Source organism: Achroia grisella, unplaced genomic scaffold (assembly GCF_030625045.1).
Source record: "Achroia grisella isolate CSIRO2021 unplaced genomic scaffold, CSIRO_AGI_Agris_v1 utg794, whole genome shotgun sequence".
NCBI classification, from domain to species: Eukaryota; Metazoa; Arthropoda; class Insecta; order Lepidoptera; family Pyralidae; genus Achroia; species Achroia grisella.
This window is the reverse complement of record NW_026713026.1, coordinates 1283648-1307923: the sequence shown is the minus strand read 5'-3', so window position 1 is coordinate 1307923 and position 24276 is coordinate 1283648. Positions and strand designations below refer to the sequence as shown.

At 33.9% G+C, this 24276-nt stretch overlaps 1 protein-coding gene across 1 annotated transcript in view; it reads right to left on the bottom strand.

The window, feature by feature from the left end:
• The window catches only part of LOC131851667 (uncharacterized), a 103959-nt gene that overhangs the window by 45537 nt on the left and 34146 nt on the right, over nt 1–24276 (bottom strand). Inside the window, exon 2 of the mRNA XM_059202186.1 lies at nt 22720–22862. Within this exon, the coding sequence (XP_059058169.1) occupies nt 22720–22854 (135 nt within the window). The 5' untranslated portion in view covers nt 22855–22862. The remainder of the gene's footprint in view (nt 1–22719; nt 22863–24276) is intronic.

The window sequence follows — 24276 nt, the reverse complement described above, 5'->3', positions numbered from 1 at the left end:
ACCGATTTTTACGGGACTTTTATTAGCAGCTAGCTAATGTAATAGAAGTGTATGTATAAGTAGCTTAGGCTACTCTTATTTTAGAAATATAAAGTTAAATTCCACGCGAACGAAGTCTCGGGAACAACTAGTTATATAAAATAGCAACAGGTTGTCAAAGTTTTTTGCAACGTTGCACTTTTTGACACTAGTGATATGGCTGCATAATGCACTCTACCTCAAACAGATAGTGTCACAGGTGTGACTAGAGTGACGCACCGTTTTTGTCTGTTTTTGCACCACTGGAATTCAATTGTTTACAGAAAGTACTTGAGCTGGTATGGGCATGTTATGAGGAGGAATGAGGACCATGTCTTATGGAAAGTGTATAATATGAATGTGGATGGATGTAAAGGGAGGGGACGCCCTAAGAAAATATGGATAGATTGTGTGAAAGATGATATGAATAAAAGAAGAGTATGTTTAGATATGACGACCGATAGAGAGCAGTGGAAGAGAATGACATACTGCGCCGACCCCAAATAATGGGATAAAGGCAAGGCAATGATGACCGAAAGTACCTTGTTGTTAAATCTCTCTGTAAAAATAATAAAAAGATATTTAGGGAGATTACTCCTTACTTAAAAAACAAGGCCCGGAATTCGGGGAATATCCATATTATTGTATCACATGGCAATAGATAAAATAGCTCTACATGCTCCGATCACCAGTCCAAATATATATTAATAATTATAATGTTTTTCAAGTGCGAGAATAATTTGCATTATGCGTAAACACTACAAGCGGATACACGAATACAAGCAGACAACCGCGAGCAAGGCCTTCAAAAACATTCCAATTGACGTCAGCTATTGTTGTCCGGAGCACGCGTTACGTATTTGCCAATAAACAAACAACGGTTTTTTTTTTATATATGACTAGTTGTTCCCCACGACTTCGTCCGCGTGGAATTTAACTTTCACTTTCTAAAGTAAAAGATTTTTCTAAAATAAAAGTCGCCTAAGTTACTCCTTATTGAATCAGCTACCTGCCAATAAAAAACCGTCAAAATGGGTACAGCCATTTCAGAGATGAGCCGGAACAAACAGACAGACAGAAAAAAATTGTAAAAAATGTTATTTTGGTGTATGTAGCATATTTACATTCATATGTATATAGTAAAATACGGTTATTTCAATATCACAAACAGATACTCCAATTTTATTTATATGTATAGATGTATACATAATGGAATGATGCACCGGCCTGCGCTAACGGTTTTAATTTAACAGTTTTTGATAGTGATTATAAACTTTGTAAAAATTGGTAAAATAAAGTTGTTTTTTATCTACCGGTCAGAATTTCGATCTCTATTTGTATTGTATTGTTGACTACATCCGGACTAAAAGCAACCTGACATTGAGGGTGACGCAGTTGGAATCGAGCCACAACGCGAGCTTCAAAGCGTTCGTGGCCCGGGTCCCCACCAACATACTGCCCACCTTCATGAAGGAGGACTACTGGCCGAAGGGGATGGTCTATCGGCGCTACCGTGGCAGATTGCCGTCGTCAGTGCCGTGACCATAGAGACAATTTTATTTTTCATCATTTCATTCAGGAAACAATCCTGATAAATTCCACGTAAATTTATCGCGATGGGCTAACTCCCCTCCAATTGATCCCCCGTTCAATTCAAACGGGGATCGGAATTACGACGGCCTGAGCCGAGGTTCGAACCCCTAGTGGTGCCCTCAGACTAAAGTCGTATCCGTCAGGCAGGAGTTGGCCTTCAGCCGCACCATAAGTCCTTCCGCGGGTTTGGAGTGCCATCTGCACTCGCCCCTAACGTCCGGTGAAGCTGTAAAAGCCAGCTACGGCCAGCATTAGAGTAGTCCGAAAAAGATGGGCTAACTGACCTGACCTCATTCTCATATTATCATCCACCATTGGTGTTCTGCCAGCGTATACCGTTAGCGCAGGCGGGTGCACTATTCCATTATCATATAGAAAAACAAATATCTTCTTTAGAAAGTACATACTATACCCTGAGGACGTAAAAACCATCGCTCCTAAGAATATCCTTCAATTCTTGTCTCTGACGGGTCTAGATAGCGAAATTTGAAAAAAAAACGCGACTTTTGTGTCTATTTAGGTCGCATTGCTACAAGTCATACATATATAATCTGTAAATTTTGCCAAACAGAAGAGAAAATGCCACTACACATCCTATGTGGTTGTAGCCCACTTATGCATAAGCGAAATATCTCCTTTGGAAAGTACACACTATACCCTAAGGAGATAAAAACCATCGCTCCTAAGAATATCCTTCAATTCTTGTCCCTGACGCACCTAAGTAGCGAACTTTGAAAAAGTACGGTGACCTATGTATCTAGTAGATCGCAGTGCTACAAGTCTTAACACCTGACAATAGCCCAAAACCCTCAATAAACAAAATCTAGGTGTAGACCAACATAATAATAATAATATAATAATCTCAGGACAATCCACACAGCGCCATCTAGACCCAAGTTAAGCTAGCTAAAACTTGTGTTATGGGTACCAGATTACTGATACAAATACATAATTTTTAAATACATACATAATGTACATAGAAAACACCCAGACCGATACAAATAATCATACTCATGAATACAAATGTTTGTGCCGTGCGAGGAATCGAACCCGCGACCATCGGACGTAAAGCGGTCTGCTAGACCGCTAGACCACCGAGGTCGTCAAGACCAAATATAGGTTATAACAATGAATGAAAGACCTGTTATCATTTTTTATAACAATACATAATGGTAATACACAAACATAATCTCGACATTACTACCACATGATTCAGTCTCTTCGGAATTCTGTTAGTAACTATATTAAAAAGATGAGTTGCACTGCTTACTTAGTAATTGCATTTGTCATTTCAAAAACCTACAAGATATTATTATGAAGTTACCAAAAACTGGCTGTTATTCGCGGTATCTTCTGCTATATATAAAAAGCTCCTCCTATATATATTATAAAATATAAATTATATTATATTGATATATTTTATATTATATTGACGACCTCGGTGGTCTAATGGTTTAGCACACCGCACACAAGATGGCGCTGGTGAATTGTTCAGAGCTATTATTATTATTTCCTTTCAATTTTCTTCTATTATACTTAATAATTTAACTATGTTATCGATTGATTAACGAAAGCCCACCCAATGCAATTTAACATTACTGTTGCTCATTACTTTTTTTAAGTACTTGTCAAAATTATGCGACAAAATCGACCCGTTAATATGGTGCACTATTAGCTACCTTTACACGACGCTATCTCTCACGCGCGATGAAAAGCGATCACCATTTAAAGCGGATGAGCCAGTGAGCGCAATCGTGAGTGATTGCATTTAACTATTTTTTGTGTTCCCTCTTTCGCGCATTTGTTTCAAGTCATTTAACATTCTTTTATATTTCTTTTTTATTCCATAAATGTTATTTTTCAAATCACGTTCAATTAATTATAAATCATCGCTGACGGTTGCGGCAGCTGATCGTACTGGCGCTCCCAGTCACACTCATTCTCTTTCTACATTTACATACTCATTCTTTCCTGCCTGAAAGCCGATTCACCCGTGTAAGAACACACGTGTAAACCAGCTTGTCCGCTATTTTGCTATGATAACTAATTATCTAAATTCGCTAAAACACGCACAATTGAAGGAGACGGAAATGCACGAGCTGGTGACGTGCGCGATGTTTTTCATTTATTCTATACATTTACATGCTCTTTATTTCCTGCGTGAAAACAGATTCACCCGTGATATAGCGTATGTATAAGCAGCTAATATATTCTCTTATTTGCTATAATAAATTATTACAAAAAGGCGCTAAAGGACGCGGGAATGCGCTAGCTGGTCACGTTGGCTCGCGCGGTCTTCTCCTTCTCATTTGCTCATTATTTCCTGCGTGAAAGCCGATTCACCCGTGAAAGAGTGTACATGTATCGGCAGTAATTTACATGCACGTTCTTTTCCGCGCGTGAAAGAACGAAGGTGTAAAGACAGCTATTGAGCAATATAGCTGCTGACGGCGCGGGGTGGGCAGTTCCTAGAACGGCACGAGCGCGAGGTCGACGCGTGCGCAAGTCGTTTAGCATGACAGTAACATGTAATGTGTAATAGTTGTATTATTTAATATCGGCTATACACACTTGACAATCCTGTTGCTAATTCGTCACTTGATGTTATGTTAGTTGAATTGGTAGATACTGTAGGTAATGTTTGACAAGATTCTTGTAATAAATAAATAGATATTACAATTTATATTCACACACTTCAAGTTAAAAATGTAAAGTAACAACAAAATTATTTAAAAGAGCAACACGCAAGTTATATTTTCTTCTTGTGATGAGACAACTTTCCGAAAGATCGGTAGATTGAAAAAAAAATGTGATGACTACTCAATGTAAGTTTTTTTTAATAAATGAATTTCTATTCTATTCTTTATTCATTTATTACGACCATATCGGTGGTCTTTCTGTTTAGTTCACCGCCTTACTTCCGATGATCACAGATTCGATTCCTCGCACTGTACAAACATTTGTGTTCATAAATATACTGCCGCGGTAGCGCCTATACACCAGACCCTTCCACCAGTAGTTCTCCTTCATGAGGGTGGGCGGCATGTTGGTGTAGAACCGTGCCATAAACGCCTATAAACTAGCGCTGTGACTCGACTCCAGCTGCGTCACCTTCAATGTCAGATTACTTGGGCCGTATGTATTGTTAATTATACCCTGTTTAATTTACAATCAAACTAGTTGTACCCGCGAGTTCGTCCGCGTGTTATAGTGACCTTGACCAAATATAGAAAAAATATTTAATAATCTAACCCAAAAAAGGCAAAGAAAAAAGATTCCTCGTTATAGCTTCAAAAATTATTTTTTTATACAAACTTTCATCCCCTATTTTCTACCCCAAAATAAGGGTAACAAATAACAAACTTAGTCATATTTATTTACAGTGTTTAATGAACAGCTTAAAATAAGTTGAGTAAAATCAAAATTCTAGATTTAAAAATGACGATACTTCCATACACCCTTCATCTCCCTTTTCAACCCCTTACAACCCTTTATTCGCGTTAAAAAGTAGCCTATGTCCTTTCTCAAGGTCTAGACTATCTGTGTACCAAATTTCATTTAATAATTTTAGTTCAGTAATTTTGGCGTGAAAGTGAAACAGACAGACAGACAGAGTTACTTTCGCATTTATAATATTAGTAAGGAAGTATGGATGTCAATATTTAAACGGTAATTAGTATTGATACGTCATCATCTGCTTCTTCCTTATCACATTTATTTGGGGTCGGCGTAATATGTTTTTCCCTTCCATTCATCCCTGTTCGCAGTCATCGCGTTATTTACTTCTTTTCTTACCATATCATCTTTCACACAGTCCATCCATCTCTTTTTCGGTCTTCCTCTTCCCTTATAATCATCCACATTCATATGTAACACCTTCCTTAAAATATTATCCTCATTCCTACGCATTACATGTCCATACCATGATAGATGAGAATTATGAAAAAAAAATAGAGGAACTATTTACAGCTTGCATCCTAATTCCAAATCACTGGACCATTAACGCGTTTATCACTGTACTAGACCTCATAAATCATTGTACACCAACAACAATAGATAACAGACGGAACTGTTTGTACTATTAAATCAACTTGAATAAGTGCGTTTTGTTATAAAAAAAATTCACGGTCGTCGAACAAGTGCATATCCGGGCTGTACAATGCAACTTCCGGCGGGCACCGGGTCACTCATTGGGACCAATTGGCCCTATTTGCTAGGGATCGGGAAGTGCACTTCGCCCTTCGTCCGGCCTCCGGGCTAGGAAGGGGACATTATCGACATATTTATTATCGATAATAGAATAGAAAATAAAATAGAAATAATCTTTATTCAAATAAACTCATTACAAGCACTTTTGAATAGTCATATTTTGATTCTACCACTCATTCGGAATGCAGATTCATCACAAGAAGAACGAGCAAGAAACTTGTGTGTTGCTCTTTTTAATAGATGTTTTTTTTATATAAATAATTACAGTATAACAAGTAAGAGGCATGCGATAATCAACATCGCTACGCACTCATTATTAGTGTAATTAGATAAAATTGTCAGTGCTATGCATTTAAAGTTTTCTATAAAAACATTATTATCGTTAACGAATTCTTCAATTTTATAGTAAGCTTTTTTGCAAAGGAACTGTTTTATTTGACATTTAAATCTTTTTTCTGGCAGATTTATAACAGACTCTGGTATTTTATTGAAAAACCTTACGCAATTTCCATAAAACGAATTACTAACTTTAGCCAAACGACATTTAGGTAAAATCAGTTTGTTATTGTTACGTAAGCTTTTATTGGTGCAATCACTAACTCGTTTGAAACTGTCTATATTTTTCCTGGTATAGATGATATTTTCATAAATGTATTGAGAAGCAACGGTGAGGATATTTGATTCCTTAAAACACTCTCGCAATGACTCCCTGGAACCCATACCATAAATAATATATATATTATCGATAATAAATATGTCGAAGGAACAAAATGAGTGTTAACTGCTTGCTGTTGTCATATACAATATATAACAGTAATTTCTTTGTATATATATATATATGAGCCAGCCATCACTGCGCTCGACCATAATTTAGGGAGCCCAATGTTCCGGCCCACCATGACGATCACGTCATAGCCACTTAAAATTACCATGTGGTAGTTAGCAAGTGTAAAATTACGAAACCTATTTCCTATATTAACGTAATATAGTACAATATAATAGTGATTCGGCATCAACAAAACGTATCTCGTATACTCGTAACAGAGCATCAGTCAAGAGGTTATCTTCAGTTTGCATTAGCCGCTGTAAAACTGTTCATATTATTGTTATTGTGACTCCGAATGCAACTGCGTTGATTGATTATTCTCCATCTTAACCAATCTCTCGAGATAAAGTAGTTATTATGTGTTACATTCTGTTTAGTCACTTACTTGTAATATAATAACGATAGATTATCTCTAAATAATATTATAACTTAAGATTGCAAAATTGTAATTGTAAATTAGTCTATAAGTAAGACAAAAAAATAAATAAATAAATAATAAAAAAATAAATCATTACATTAATACATAGAACTAATATTTTGTACTGCTGTGTCTAAACTGTGTCGCTGTAGCTGTCTGTCCGTCCCTTACATTTTCCTATTGTTATTTAGTATATAAGATCAATATTTCTATGTACATATTGTCAGTTTATTATCATCTGTAATATACATAGTCTCGACCAACAACATCGTATCATTTACCCGCAACAATCATATTCTCCATCTTAACCAATCTCTCGAGATAAAGTAGTTGTATGTGTTAGGCCTGTTCATGTTCATTCTGTTTATGTACCTACTTACTTGTAATATAATAACGTTTTTTTTATGTTCAGTGCAATGTATCTCTAATTATTTTGGTAAATAAATAAATAATAATAATAATAATTATTATTATTATTATTATTATTATTAGATACGTAGTTATATTTTTAACATATAGTTTTGAGTAGATATTACGGAATATAATATTAAAAATATACATAATATATATAGAAAACATTCAGACCGATACAAACTATAATGAATACAAATGTTTGTACCGTACAAAGAATCGAACCTGCGACCGTCGGAAGCAAGGCAGTGTGCTAAACCAATAGACCACCGAGGCCGTCAAATAAAATAAATGTAAATGCAACTTCAAGACTGATCATGTCAGAAGCACACTCTAGACACATTGCCGTGGTACTGTTCATATATAGGCGACAGTTACCATTTACCATCAGGTGGGTCGTCAGTTTGTTTGTCATTCCATTTAACGAAACTGTTACAGCAATATAAAGAGATAGTAAACCGTGTTTACTAACTAGATCAAGTATGAACGGTATGTTATAGATCAGTTCTGTTGACCACAAAAACTGTGATCTATACATATAAATAAAATTGGAGTGTCTGTTTGTAATATTTAAATAACCGTTTTTTATTACATGCATATGAATATAAATATGGTACATACATCAAAATAACATTTTTTGCAAGTTTTGTCTGTCTGTCTGTTTGTTCCGGCTGATCTCTGGAATGATTGGACCGATTTTGACGATACTTTTATTGCCAGGTAGCTGATGTAATAAGGAGTAACAGGCTACTTTTATTTTAGAAAAATAAAGTAAAACAAATTTTTTTTTAATTGTAAATTCCACGCGGACGATGTCGCGTGTACAGCTAGTGACTAATAAATCATATGAGTTCAAAGAGATTTCGAAACGTTAGATAGTTTTATCAATTCTCATGCAGCAGTGATGCAATCCATTGTTTGTACAGCACATGTGCGCTAGTGATTACATGTTGTCGATTAAATAGAAAAATTACATTTTTCAAAATTAGAAGCTACAATTGCCTCCTTTTATATATAAGTCAATTAAATTAACCACGCCGTCTTAATCATTATCTAAATACTTTTAAAATGATATATAATACTTATGTGTAAATTTAAAACTTTAAAAGAAACAATTTAAATAAATTAAAAAAAAATAAAAACATTAAATGCTTGTCTTGTAAAAAAATGTACTTTTTGAATAGTGTAATTTTTCTATTTAACCGACGATGTGATATAATAATGATATATATAGAAAGAATACCGCAGTTTTGCTTAGCAGTGGATTAGAAAAAAAAATATTATTTATTATTAATTTAAAAGAACAATATGCAAGTTTCCTGCTCAGTCTTCTTGTGGTGAGTACGCGTTCCGAATGAATGGTAGAATAAAAAAGTGACTATTCAAATGTGCTTATATTACTGTTGCTGATGTACTGGCCATATACTTTTATACTTCATATATTGTATTTTTCTAAAGAATTTTATTATATATTTTTTGTATACAGAACTTTAATATCAAATAAACATTGTGACAGACAATAACAATTATGTTTATTTGAATAAAGATTATTTCTATTTCTATTTCCTCAATAATACGACTAATTAATTTAATTTCAATTGTATAAATATTTGTTATTTTAATTTAAGTATTTATACAATATTAGGACTACATCTATACATATTGGAGTGTCTGTTTGCAATATAGAAATAACAGTTTTTTTATTACATGCATAGGAATATGAATACGGTACATACACCAAAATAACATTTTTTACAATTTTTGTCCGTCTGTCTGTCTGTTTCGGCTAATCTCTGAAATGGCTGGACCGATTTTGACGGGACTTTAATAAGCAGTAACTTAGGATACTTTTATTTTTAAACATATCTTTTATTTTAGAAAAATAAAGTTAAATTCCACGTGGACGAAGTCGCGGTATAGAGCTAGTCAAATATAAAATTTGTAAAAATTTACACGCCGCAATGCATGCTGAATACATCGGACTGTTTAATATTATTAAAACCTATAAGCACTGTATTCTGAAAATACATTTTTTATTTGATTTGAAATCGATTTTACTGTAGAAGTAAGATTATAATATACTAGCTACTCGCCCCGTCTTTGCACGGGTGTACATGTATTATATATATATAAACCATCCTCCAGAAACACTCTATCTATTAAAAAAACTGCTTCGAAATTCGTTGCGTAGTTTTAAAGATTTAAGCATACATAGGGACGGATAGACAGCGACAGCGACTTTGTTTTATACTATGTAATATATAGTGAAGGAGTTGGTATATAGTGTGAGTCAGGCTGAAGTTACGTGGCGTCATGCTTAGCCCTTCTGTACAAATATGCAATGAAGTCATCACTACTCGAGCATTTCGCAATTGTTTTAATTTGTTTCACATAAAATTAAACGTTACTTCAAGTACAGATAAGATACATGTTCCAAGTACTTACGATTAAAAGATGAACATAAAGAATGTTTGTGTTATGGGTACTAAACCCATAAGACAAGCTTTAGCTAGCTTAACTTGGGTTTAGATGGCGCTGTGTGAATTGTCCTGAGATTATTATTATTATTATTATTTTGCAATTGTTTCACATAAAATTAAACATTACTTCAAGTACAGATAAGATACATTTTCCAAGTACTTATGATTAAAAGATGATCATAAACAATCAGTGTGAAGTAGGTACAGACGTACTTATAGATTTGACGGCCACGGTGGTCTGGCATATCGTTGAAATTCCGGTTGTCGCATGTTCGATTACAAACACGGTAATGTTATGTTATGTATATATAGTATAGGGATTATATTATATTTTAAGGTTTTCAATTTCAGGTTATTTGTTTTAGAATTAAGTTATATATATAAGTAGTAATGTTTTTAGATATGTTTTAAAAAAATCTTTGACTATATGGACTCTATTTTGCGCATTTAGGTTCTCTTCTGGACCTTCTGTATAGAGCCAGACTACTAAGGTAGCCAGCCAAGCTCCTCCCAGAAGCGCAGAAGCCTCTTGGTGTCTTCACAGGCTTCACGGAACGACCTCACTGTTCCGAAGATTTCAATTCATTGTGTGGCCACTGCTACACACTGCTACAAACACGGTACATTTGTATACATTAGTATGATTATTTGTAGTATTCTGGGTATTTTTTATGAATGTTATGTATGTATTACAAAAAAATACCCGTAACACAACCTCTGCTTAGCTTAGTCTGCCGGAATAGATAAGGATGTTTGAAATCTGTGAAAGGCGTGGAGCCAGTCCAGGTAGACTGTTGCTTTGAAACGTCATCAAGATTGAAACTCCATAAGTTGACAACTGTATCTCGAATGAAGGAATTGATAAAAATAATAGGAAGTAATGAACTAGCTAGTTGCTAGTGTAACATTCAAAAGTAGAAGAAGGTGGAATCCAATGTTGTTTGGTAGAAATGAATTACTAGAATAGTTCGGATAGTTACTTCAATTGAACTAATTAAAATTGAAGAACTGGCACGGAAGACTTTTTATTATTTTCTTTAAGAAGTATTAATAAGTAAAACACTGTTTTACTTACTAGATTCCTTCCAAATTATACCTTTAAAATATTTGAACTTTGAATGCAATATTTTCTATGCTTCTGCTCCTTAAGATTCATCATCAATGTGTAGCATATCATCATCGTCATTGCTTCTTCCTTATCCCATTTGGGCATAATATGTTCAAATTCATATCACGAGGGAACGATCTTGGCTTCAGTTGTGTGACATAGTCCTCATATAATTGATGTCATTACTTACATTGTACACTTACGGTCACTTCGATGCATTTTAAATTGTATGAAGCAACGGAACTGGTTCTACGGAATGCGCTTTACGACCCGTTGTATTTTTTCTTTTGCGCATTAACTTGACAAATACGCATCTCTCAGAAGGGAATATTTTTATGGATAATTAAATCTGTTAGCTGCTACTTGGTTTTTTTTTGAGGATAAAGATAACCGATGGCCTTCCTCGTTATGCAATCTATCTTTATGCAAAATTTCATTAACATAGGTTGAATTTGCCACTATACGCTAACTGACCTGACCTCATGTTCATCTTATCATTCTCCATTGGTGCCCCGCCAGCGTAAACCATTAGCGTAGGCGGGTGTACCATGTCATTACCATCCTTCTTCTTAGCACTATCCCACTCTATGTGGGATCGGATCTTCTAATTTTGCGGTGCCAGGACAATCTGTCCTGGATTGTCGGGTCTGGTAATTTTTCCATGGCAATAAAATTACTCGTGCTGGTCTACCAGGTAGTCGAAGGACGTCCTCTACCTCTTTTACGATCGAGGCAGTCGTAAAGTCTTTTGCTACACTCCTCCTTCCTCGTCACTTCTTTCACTACATGGCATAAAAGTCATCCATTAACAACAACTATCTGCTCGGCCCAATGGCAATATTTACAAATTTCAAATATTAATATTATTGGGTAACATATTATTTAATTGTAATCAGGCATAGCAGGGGGTGTATTCATATGTTGGATAAGGTGCACAATTGCACAATTGTGTTAAGTCATTTCAAATCGTCTGTATCCATGATTGTTGGTGTAATAAACATTATTTTCAAATGCTTCACTGATAAGTATCAATTGAGAATCGATGACTGTCTGTCGTACTTACTTGTTGTATCACTTATTTCTATTAACATAAAGTCTACTTTACATTAATCTGTTATAACATCCACAATATAGAATGTCTTGCATGCTTGGAATTAATCACGTAGACACGGATGTGATTGCAGGTGCTATGGTTTGAGTGAGCTATGGAAAAAACGTCCGTGACGCATTTGCCGAGATTTTCCCATAGATAGTGACCTAGGATTCACTATCCTTAAATGGTATACTTTTTGTAACTAACAAGGACTTTTTATCGAACTATTCTAACGCTGTTGGCCGCAGCCTTTACAGCTTCACGGAAAGGTAGAAGGCGAGTGCAGTTGGCAGTCTAAACACCCGGAAGGACTTATAGAGCGGCTGAAGACCTGGGGTTTGAACCTCGGCTCAGGGTGTTGTAACTTCGATCCCCGTTTAAATTGGACGGGAGATTGATAGGAGAGGTAACAAGGTCTGTGCCAATAAATATTAGATATTAATGACCCGATTGCAACCAATTTTGACTCTAATGAATTAGTGCTAGTTGGCAGTTTGTATTCACATATTTCAAATTAAAAATGTATATTTACAACATTTCTTTAAATAAGCAAAACGCAAAATTCTTGCTTGTTCTTCTTATGATGAGACAGCTTTCCGAATGAGATGTAGATTAAAATCCGAATGTAGATTAAAAAAAAATCACAACCATTCAAAAGTGCTCAAATTTAAATTTATTTGAATAAATAATTTTCTGTTCTACTGGCATCACCCGAACGTTCATAACTTTGTAGGTTTTATATTTGGAAACTGTAGTACTGGCTTTGATGTCAATAAATAAATAAATAAATAGATTTATAATATGTATAAAGTATAATTAAAGTATGGAATAATTTAATTTTTAATTCATCGTCTAAAAAATCCAATATTTCATCCTGAAATTATTGTACAGTTTCGTATTAATAAATTCTAATGCATACATTAGTTTTTATGAGATATAGGTATAGATACAGGCGGACAATATTTTATATTCAAAACCTTAGTGTGGCTAGAACGAATGGTCATATTATTATGTGAACAGCGTGCATACCGGATGAACCGTGAATAAATATTGCCATGTTAAATAAAATATGAGATATTGCCTATTCCAATAACAACCATACATAATAGGAATAAATATATATGTACAATATTTTTTAACATTTTACTTAAGGAAAATAGATTTCAATACTTTTTTTTTACTCTATTGGAACTAACGTTACTATATGGCACACAACATAAATTACGAGCAAATTAAAATTTATCGCTAAAAAAACTTGCTAAATTCAGTTTATAAATATTTTATAAACTGAATTTAGCAAGTTTTTTATTTATAAACTATTTAATTACCTATATTTTAGGTAAATTGATCTAATTTGACAGAAATTAATAATATTTTACAATTATAGAAAACTATACTATTCTATAACGTCGTCTCAATAACATTTTCTAAACATTTGCCATCATTTAAATTATAGTCTATGTGTTATTCTTATGTATAAGCTATATTACTGTAAAATTTCATCAAACTCCATTCCGTAGTTTTTGCGTGAAAGAGTGACAAACTTCCATCCATACTCACAAACTTTTACGCTTATAATATTAGTAACTTTTATAATACACATATTTTTAGCAAAAGAAATAATCAGAATGGTATTCACAAAAAAACCGAAAGCAACAAAAACCAAACGGTGATAAACAATGGAAAGTGTGCGGAATTGGTGATCGGCCATCGTTGCGTAAGACAGTGGCTCGCTCAGCTTAGTCCCTATTACGTGTAATGAACATCGTAATTCGACCTTCCACTGGAGCCGACAGGCGAGATTCGCTCTGCACGATATTATCTTCATTACATCTGATTATAATGTTCATAAGAGAAATTGCAGTTTCCAATCGAAGAAATCGAAAACTAAATGCTTATAAAGAAATTTCGATCATCGTTGCCGCAGTTTACTACTATCAAAACCCAAACTTAAAATAGTTTATTCACGTAAGACCTTTTGTTCTCTCGTGCACGTCATAATTTTTATCAGTATCCCTTCCACATTGTTCTCTGACTTACAACCAAAAGGTCGTGAGTTGAAAAATTGCAGGTTTTAGTTCTGACACTTTACAGTTTTGACTCTTCTGTAAAAGAAACACTAAAATTAGTCTGAGAGACGTTGGTAGTCTCACTCCCTGCAACATCCTGTTCAAATATACTCAGGAAAATGTGAGTAGCGTGGAAGAACATTTACTATCTACATTGGTATATATTTATATATCAGGCTGATATAGAAACTTTGCCTTGTTATCTGAGCTTAACTCTTCTTTTATTCATATTCTCATTGGCCTAAAAAGCCCATATAGATGAACCATGGTATCAATTTGGTACGCAGATTATCATCCGCCAAAAAAGGCCCATATGGATGAATTTGAAATTTTTAACGCCATTAATTTGTTTCGGTCGTCCTCTCCCTTTATATTCATCACATTAGGTATTTTCTTTATTATTTTTTTTATTCTTATTTTATTCTTTTTATCTTATTTCCTATTATTATATTCCTTTTCCTTGAGTGATATCATTTGAGGCCGGCGTAATGTTTTTCTCTTCCATTCATCCCTCTTCGCGGTCATCTTCATTACTAACCTTTCGAACCATATAATCTATTCTACAATCCATCGTCTCTCATTCAGCCTTTCTCTGCCCTTTCATTATTAACCGTTCTTACATTATCATCTTTCGCACAGTTCATACCTCTATTTGGCCTTCCTTTGCCCTTAAGTCACATAATAGCACCTTACGCAATACTTCATATTCCCTTCCACGTGTTTTACCAGTCAAATTGCCCTAATTACTGGGGTCATACGTTACACGGAAGTTTGATGTCACTTCCGCCCATTACTGGACATAAGGCTTTCTACGATCATAACACTGGGTGGTGAAACTGCACGCATGGATGAGTAACATATACTTGTATATAGACTATGTGTACATACTGGCGAACTCAGTGGTCTAAAGGTTTAGCACACTGCTATACTCCCGATGGTCGAAGGTTTGATTACACGTACTGTGTAAGAGTTTGGTTTCATTAGTATGATCCTTTGTATCTGTTTGTTTATTTTATATGTATATATATGTATGGAAGTAAAAAAAAAGTTATTTTATCAGTTGTCTAGTACTCATAACACAAGCTCACTCAGCTACATAGATGGCGCTGTCTGAATTATCCAGGGTTATTCTTATCATATATATTCTCATCAAATTATTTTTTACTTTGATACTATTCCTGAGATTTACAATTTCAGATAAATTAAAAAAATTCCTTTCTCTTTATGATATAAGTGTTTCTATACATTCTTTTGAACTATTTATAACTTTCTATAAAATAATAACTTCGAAAGGAAAGACAAAAGACTCGATAGCTGCTAATATTGATGTTTTTATTAATAAGGGGGTTAGGTCTATAATTTAACTGTACAGAATTGGTAAAAAAGACTTTCATATGAACTGTTAGAAGAACAATGCACGCTGCACGCATGCAACCGGAGCATATGTTCATATCGTGGGAACAGCAAGTGTCTGCTCGATCACACAATTATACGATGGATTTACTGCGTAATGATTACTCGAAATTAAACCTTAACACATGCTAGTAAAGTCTATAAATAAGTTCATTCGTTTCGAGATGATATAAGTAGAGCAGACTATCAGTTTGTTAATAAAAATAATAATAATATGTATTAATTTTAAGTATGTTTTATCATTGTTATGATTACTTGAGAAGAACATGCTAAAGTTAAGAAAACTTGTGTAATCACCCAGGTTGATACTATGTATTAATTTACTATTTACTTAATACTAGCTAGCTCGCCCAGACTTCGCACGAATGTTCATGTATTATATACATATATAAACTTTCCTCATGAATAACTCTATCTATTATCAACAACCGCTTCAAAATCCGTTGCGTAGTTTTAAAGATTTAAGCATACATAGAGATAGACAGCGACAGCGATTTTATTTTATACTATGTAATGATGATGATACTATGTATCAATTTTACAAAATCTTGCAAACATGTACATTTATTTGAATAGGATACGAGTTGAATTTCTTTTCAGTTCTTCTCATCTCGAAATCATTCCGAACTGACGGTAGATTTGACATATCATAAGAGTCTGTAATAGACCTAACATAAAAAAGATATTTTTGATTTTTTTTATACTAATTTGCCTTGAGATATTTTAACCGAATATCAAAACTATTACGATAATATATCTATTATAGTTTATTTCAATTTCATAGAATAATATTCTATGATATCCCAAAGAATATTATTTTATAAAATTAATATTTAAACACCATTCTGATGTGTTATTATAAAATAAATCTATTATCGTTTATTACAAATTTATTAAATAATGTTCTCTGGAATACCATAAAAATTTCAAACTCACACCATTAATTTCAATACAATATTCGATTCCAACCAAAATTGTTTAAAACATAACATATGTTTATGTTAAATATATAAAATAACTAAATAATTGTATGTATTATATTCCATATAAAGAAATTGTTATTTTGTTTTATGGTTAACAATTATCTGTACAAGAAAGTACATTTCTCATTGCAACAGGAAGATTTCACAGTTTTCTATAGGAATACAGTTGACAGGTATTCCAGTATAATTAAAAAGCTACTGTTACAGCTGATTATCCATAATTTATTTCGCAAACAATATGGCAGAGAAACAGGGGCGTGTCAGCTTCATTGTTACAGACTCAGAATATGCCGCCTAATGGTAATTATACACTGTTGGTGGGAACTGATCATTTATATTAATCAAAGCCATATCAGATAACATCTTTAAATTAGCAAATGTTTATATTAATAGTATCATCGTAAGAAGATTATAATAATAATATATGTTTATATTTATGTATATTAATAAACCTACTGTGAAACCCATGTGATAAAAAAGTAGCAGAGCGTAGTTTCCCTAACAGCAAAGTTTATATTAATAGTAACTGAAATAATAATAATAATATATGTTTATATTTATGTATAAGTGAAATGTTTCATATTGTACCAAATTATGATAACGCATATAAAAAAGTAGGTGTTATCCCGCAACGTTATCCTTTCAGATTCAAATAAAAAGTATCAAATTCAAAATATTTAGTAGACGTACAATGAGATTACCTGGCAGATTTATGTATTCGTTTAAACAGTTTTGCAGTAGAAGTCTTATTCACTATTATTTTTATAAGTATATCTGTAGGTATGTAAGAATTAGGTCAAGTCGTTCTTCTCGTTTTTAAAAGTAAAAATATATTATTTGATTTATATGCTCAAAAAAAAATACCGTTTCGATAGTACATTCGTAAATTATGTAAAAAGATACTCAAAAACTTTTAAAAAGGTATGTAATGTAGCAAAGTCTAATTATCTAAATAAAAAAATTAAAGAGTCTAAGGATAAGATAAGGACAGTGTGGAATATTATTAACAAAGAAACTGGCAAGGTTAAAAGTCCATATAACGATTTTACGTTAAATTATAATGATAAACTAGTAACGTCCACCAAAGAAATTGTCAATATTTTTGAAAATGTTTTCGCTAATATTCCAACTGATATTACTTCCTCTTTGGACTCTTCTCCTAGTACAGCTAAATCATTCCTTATTGACAATGTTGTTTCTTGTCCGGTTACATTTAAATTTACATTTATTGACATTGCTACAATTACTAAAACATTTAAACAATTAAATTTAAAAAATACTGAAGACCATTGGGGTTATTTCTAAGGTTATTTCTGTTTCTATTTCTATTTCGGTTAGCCCATCGTGACAAATTCACCAAGTATCGCCTAGGAAAAAATTGTAGACACATAATTACATTGGTCAGTTAATAAAATACTATATTTGAGCCAGCAATTGAACTTTAAACCCTAACACAATCTTGCCCTACAATACTAGTTGTTAATAATAATATATACACGTACATATATACATATACTCGTAGATATGGCAATAAGGGCTAAAAGGCTAGTAATGGGAACTAGTAGTCCCCATTGCTTTTGCATTTGACGACCTCGGTGTTCTAGCGGTCAAGTACACCGCTTTACGACCGATGGTCGCGGGTTCGATTCCTCGCACGGCGCAAACATTTGTATTCATGAGTATGATTGTTTGTATCGGTCTGGGTGTTTTCTATGTATAATGTGTATGTATTTACAAAAAAAAAATATCTATGTATATATATCAGTTATCTAGTACCCATAACACAAGCTCTAGCTAGCTTAACTTGGGTCTAGATGGCTCTGTGTGAATTGTCCTGAGGTTATTATTATTATTGCTAGCAATAATAATAATAATAATCTCAGGACAATGTACCATATTAGGTCGACCTCGACCTCGACCTCGGATCGTGATAAATTCTTAGCAAATTTGTGACGTTAAGCTAACCGACCTGACTTCATATTCATCCTATCAACCTCCACAGGTGCCCAGCGTAAACCATTAGCGCAGGCGAGTGCACCACTTCATTATTATCCTTGAAAATAACATATACAACAAACAAAGGAAAGTACCATGTTAAAGTGGGTAGACAGTCACTAAAGATATTAGTAATAACTTTAAGTGTTTAAAAGGATTTACCAAGCACATGTTATAAATAAATCGTGGATTACGTGGGTGACGACAGTGTACAGTAAACATCTGGCCGGCCCGGTTGTCCTCGCTTAAAATATGGTAATACTTATAGTCATATAGTGTATATTATTTACTAGCTGTACTCGTGACTTCGCCCGCGTTGTAATGAATTTTATTTTTCTAAAAATATTTTTTCAAAAATAAAAGTAGCCTATGTTACTGCTTATTACATCAGCTATCTGCCAAAAAAAGTCTCGTCAAAATCGGTCCAGCCATTTCAGAGATTAGCCGGAACAAACAGACAGACAGACGAAAATAGTAAAAAATGGCATTTTGGTGTTTGTATCGTATTTATATTCAAATATCGTATGTAAACAAACAGACTTTAAAAAAAAAAGTAATTCAATTAAGTTTCTTGCCAGCTCCTCTCAATTGGATCTAGGTATATACCGAACTGGACGGTAGTGAAAACATTATAATATAAAAAATTGATGTTCATAAGCAGCTAAAATGTCCATCATCATCATCTGCTTCATCCTTATCCCATTTATTTGGGGTCGGCGTAATATGTTTTTCGTTTCCATTCATCCCTGTTCGCAGTCATCGCGTTATTTACTTCCTTTCTTACCATATCATCTTTCACACAGTCCAATAAACTAAAATGTCCATCCTACATGAAAAAATGATTTTTGTATTTGAATGTGATGCTCGCTCTTTGGATGCGGTCTGATATTGTTGTACAGAACCCTCTGACCATGTTTGTGTTAAAAATAATAATAATGTCAGTGAAACAAATAAAATAAAAAAAAAAAAAAAGACCATGTTTGTATTGTCCATAGATCTAACAATGCGACAGTTTCCAAACTCATGCGCTATTACCTACAGTGGTTTATTAATTAGGAGCGACACTGACATTTGATGGCCCACTGAGATAACTTATGATTTCTCGATTGTTCCCCACAAAGATGTGAACTGCGGTACGGTTTGGGAGAAGTAAGTAGTATTGTCCGCGGGCGTTGGAAAGTGCGCCACGTGAGAGTTATAACATCATGACCATCGCCGAGGTGTACCTAGTGTTTTTTTTTTTAAAGGATGATAATGGAATGGTGCACCTGCGCTAACAGTTTACGCTAGCGGGGTATTCACAAGTGTTATCTAGATATAACTATGTATTGACGACCTCAGTGGTCTAGCGGTTTAGCACACCGCTTTACGTCCGATGGTCGCGGGTTCGATTCCTCGCACGGCACAAACATTTGAATTCATGAGTATGATTGTTTGTATCGGTCTTGGTGTTTTCTATGTATAATATATATTTGTTTAAAAAAAAATATATGTATGTATGTACACTTTTTAGAATTTTTGTCTGTCTGTTTGTCTGTCTGTTTGTTCCAGCTAATCTCTGAAATAGCTGGACCAATTTTGACGAAACCTTTCTTGGCAAGTAGCTGATGTAATAAGGAGTTACTACTTAGGCTACTTTTGCCTAACGCCACGCGTCACACAACTACCTATGGCCACGCGGACAAAGTCGCAGGAACAGCTAGTTATTATATATAGAGGACACTCTACCACAGATAACAATTAAAAATATATTCAGGTTACCATTACACAACTATTTAAATTATATTTGACATCAAATCTTTCGTATACCTACGTATATCAAAACTATAGTAATTATCTTAATTACGAGTATGTATGTTGATAAATTACTGTATAATTGCATAGTCTACTCATGAATCATAGGGTTTTGGTATTTCTCTTGGTAGGTAGAATATAGTAAATATATATTTAAATATTATTTATTCTTATTTTAGCTTATTTGAAACCACAAATAAACTATATTATATGTTACTCATATATACCTATTACATAATTCAAATTGTTATAAAATAATTTTATTATATTATAATACCATTATACCACAATTATATACCTATTTATATACACAATATCTTTATATTTTAAAATATATAAAATTACGTGTCACGTTGTTTGTCCGCGATGGACTCCTAAACTACTGAACCGATTGCAAATTTAGGGTTACTATGTTACATTTTTTTTTTCATTTACAATAACTTTTTTACATCACCTACAAAATTTAATTTTACAAACTATGGATTTACGCCAAGGTTTGGGTATATAAAGTAGTCGATATATTTCCTATACACATAAAATAAAATAAAAAAAGTCATATTACTGAAAGATCATCGCCATTCCCATGGGAGTTTCTAATGTTACATTTGTTTTCATTTATAATTTCATATAATATATATATATTTTTACATCACCTACAAAATTTAATTTTCCAAACGAAGGATTTAGACCAAGAACATATTACATTTTTCTAATACACATAAAATTAAAATATGTAAATTATAGAAATATTCTTTATTCAAATAAACTTAATATAAGCACTTTTGAATAGTCAAGTTTTTTTTAGTTCTACTATAACAATGTAATGTAACTAAAAGGCCTTCTTTTCCCGTGGGAGTTTTTTTTTAATTTACAATGTTACATTTTTTTTCATTTACAATATGTTTTTACATCACCTACTAAATTTAATTTCCCCAAATAGGGATATGGATCGAGGAACTTTTTGCTATATAAATAAAAATAAATATTGTAATAACATCCACAAACATTAAATTTAAATACGGAGATAACGCATATCGGTGGATAAATCCACGATTACTTCCTGTCACGAGGTTCATTTTGTGGTCAATTTGTCTTTCACATGCAACTCGATCAAATGGAGTGGAATTTTCGTCATTTGCCGTGCTTTAAGAAAGTGGAATCGAGATATATCTTTATCTTTGTCATTATAGAAACATTAAGTGGTCGACGTAATAGATAGCGTACAATATAAATCTGAAATAATAATAATAATAATCTCAGGACAATTCACACAGCGCCATCTAGACCCAAGTTAAGCTAGCTAAAGCTTGTGTTATGGGTCCTAGACAACTGATACAAATACTTTTTTTTTCGCAAATACATACATATTATACATAGAAAATACCCAGACCGATACAAACAATCATACTCATGAATACAAATGTTTGTGCCGTGCGAGGAATCGAACCCGCGACCATCGGTCGTAAAGCGGTAGACTAGACCGCTAGACTACCGAGGTCGTCAATGATGAAAATGAAGCGGTTTTAAAGCCAGCTGCTGCCCAGCATTAGAGTAGTCCGAAAAAAAAAATATATATAATGAAGTACAATAATATAAATCAACATTGATGGAATATAACATCAATTATAATAACCCTGGACAATGTACACAGCGCCATCTAGTGCCAATCTAAGCAGAGCTATATAGTGTTATGGGTACTAAACATCTTAAAAGAAAACACGTAAATTGTGAACTTCAGACGGTGAAGCCAGGACGAGTAGTTAGTTACATATAGAACACTCACGAAATGGATTTTTTGGGAGTATTTTCGTTTTTGTATGAGCAGAGTACGACCATATACCGTGACCTGTTCCATTTGCCGATTGGAAGAAAAAATGCCACTACACATCCTATATGGTTGTACCCTGCTCATGCATAAACAAAATATCTCCTTTGTAAAGTACACAGTACACACTATCCTGTGGAAATAAAAACTATCGCTCCTATCGGTATTTTCTTATCCCTCAATTCTGGTCCCTGACCTGCTATTTCCGAGTAATGGAGAAAATTCCTCATGGAGACTAGCCCCGCCCCGAGGGAGGCTAGCGGGAACTGTGAGACTCACTCACAAAAACTCCAAGATATCCCGAGGAAGCGCCTGTTGCAGGAGTCACGGGATCGAAGTGATCGCAAAGTCAGTCCAGGCCTAGGCAGTAACCTCTAAAAAAGGGCGAGCACAGTAGATCTCTACAGGTCGCTGTATTACCAGTCTAAAGTACCGAATATGACTCGATGCCTAAATAGCCTTAACAAAAAAATTTAGAACTCACCGTTCGATGGGAGAGATCGGCCACTGAGTCGTGGCGATGGTCCAGACTGCCGAGGCTGCAGCAGGAAGCGGAGGACGCTAGGCTGACGGAGTCTGCGCGTGCGCGGTGCGGCGTCACCACCACGTGCTTCAGCATGCCGACACCTGTTCAATAAAAAAATGAAACATGTTTCAATAATAATAATAATCTTAGGATATTTAACACAGCGCCATCTAGTCCCAAGTTGAGCTAGCTAATTCTTGTATTGTGGGTAGAAGATAAGTGATACAAATATATAGATATTTTTTTTCGTAAATACATACATGTGTACAATACATACTATGCATATAAATAAAATTGGAGTGTGTTTGTGATATCGAAATAACCGTTTTAATTTTAATTCATATAATATTTATTAATTTCAGTTTTCTCCTGTTCATGTCATTTTACCTACCTGTTCGATATTTCAACCCGTTTCCCTTGCCTTGAAAAGATTGCTTTTAACAATAAGGCCGGCTTATTGTAACGATACATGTGTTCTTTGTTATATTGTTTGTACTTTTTCTTTACTGTATGTTGCATATAGAGTATATTCTATCTATATTCTATCTATCTAAGTTACTCCTTATTACATCAGCTATCTGCCAATAAAAGTCCCATCAAAAACGGTCCAACCATTTCAGAGATTAGCCGAAACAAACAGACAGACACACAAAAATTTTAAAAAAGTTATTTGGTGTATGTTCCGTATTTATATTCATATGAATGTAGTCTAAAATCGGTTATTTAAATATTACAATTATATTTCTTACATATACATTATTATTCCTGGCCATTACTATAATCGGAACACGCGTCATTGCAAACCGTAAAAGATGACCTCATGGGGAAAGCAAAATAAGAATGCGGAACAGTCGTTGTCAATCCATTCGTCTCGGTTTTCTTTGGATTTCATAAATCGCTCCTTACCAACAATAATATAATAGAAAATATGTTGTCCAACTGTATGAAAAACTAGAACACTATGCGATCTGGATTTTTTATGACTATATTATTAGTATCTAACGAATTCTTTTAACAAAATAACAGCACATTAACATTATATCACGCGGCGACGCCAATGTGTTTTTTTTTCGGGCTGGCTACTCTAATGCTGTTGGCTGCAACTGGCCTTTATAACTTCACGGGACGGTAGGGGGCGAGTGCAGAAGGCACCCCAAACCCGAGGAAGGACTTATGGAGCGGCTGAAGGACAACCCCGCCTAATGGATACAACTTTAGGGCAGCGCTTGGGGCTCGAACCCAAGCTCAGGCCATTGTAATTTCGATCCCTGTTTAAACTGGACGATCTAGGGCGAGAGGAGTAGCGAGCCTGGCGTTAGCCTATCTCGAAGAGCACCCTCTTAGAGTGGTGCGTATGACCTGTTGAAATTATCTTGACTATAGGCCCTCAACGAAAATTGTATAATAATACATGTATTATACAGTAATTCTAATTGTTGTTGGATATATATATATATATATATATATATATAAGTTGACATGAAATGAAACGAAATAAAATGAAATTATTTTTTA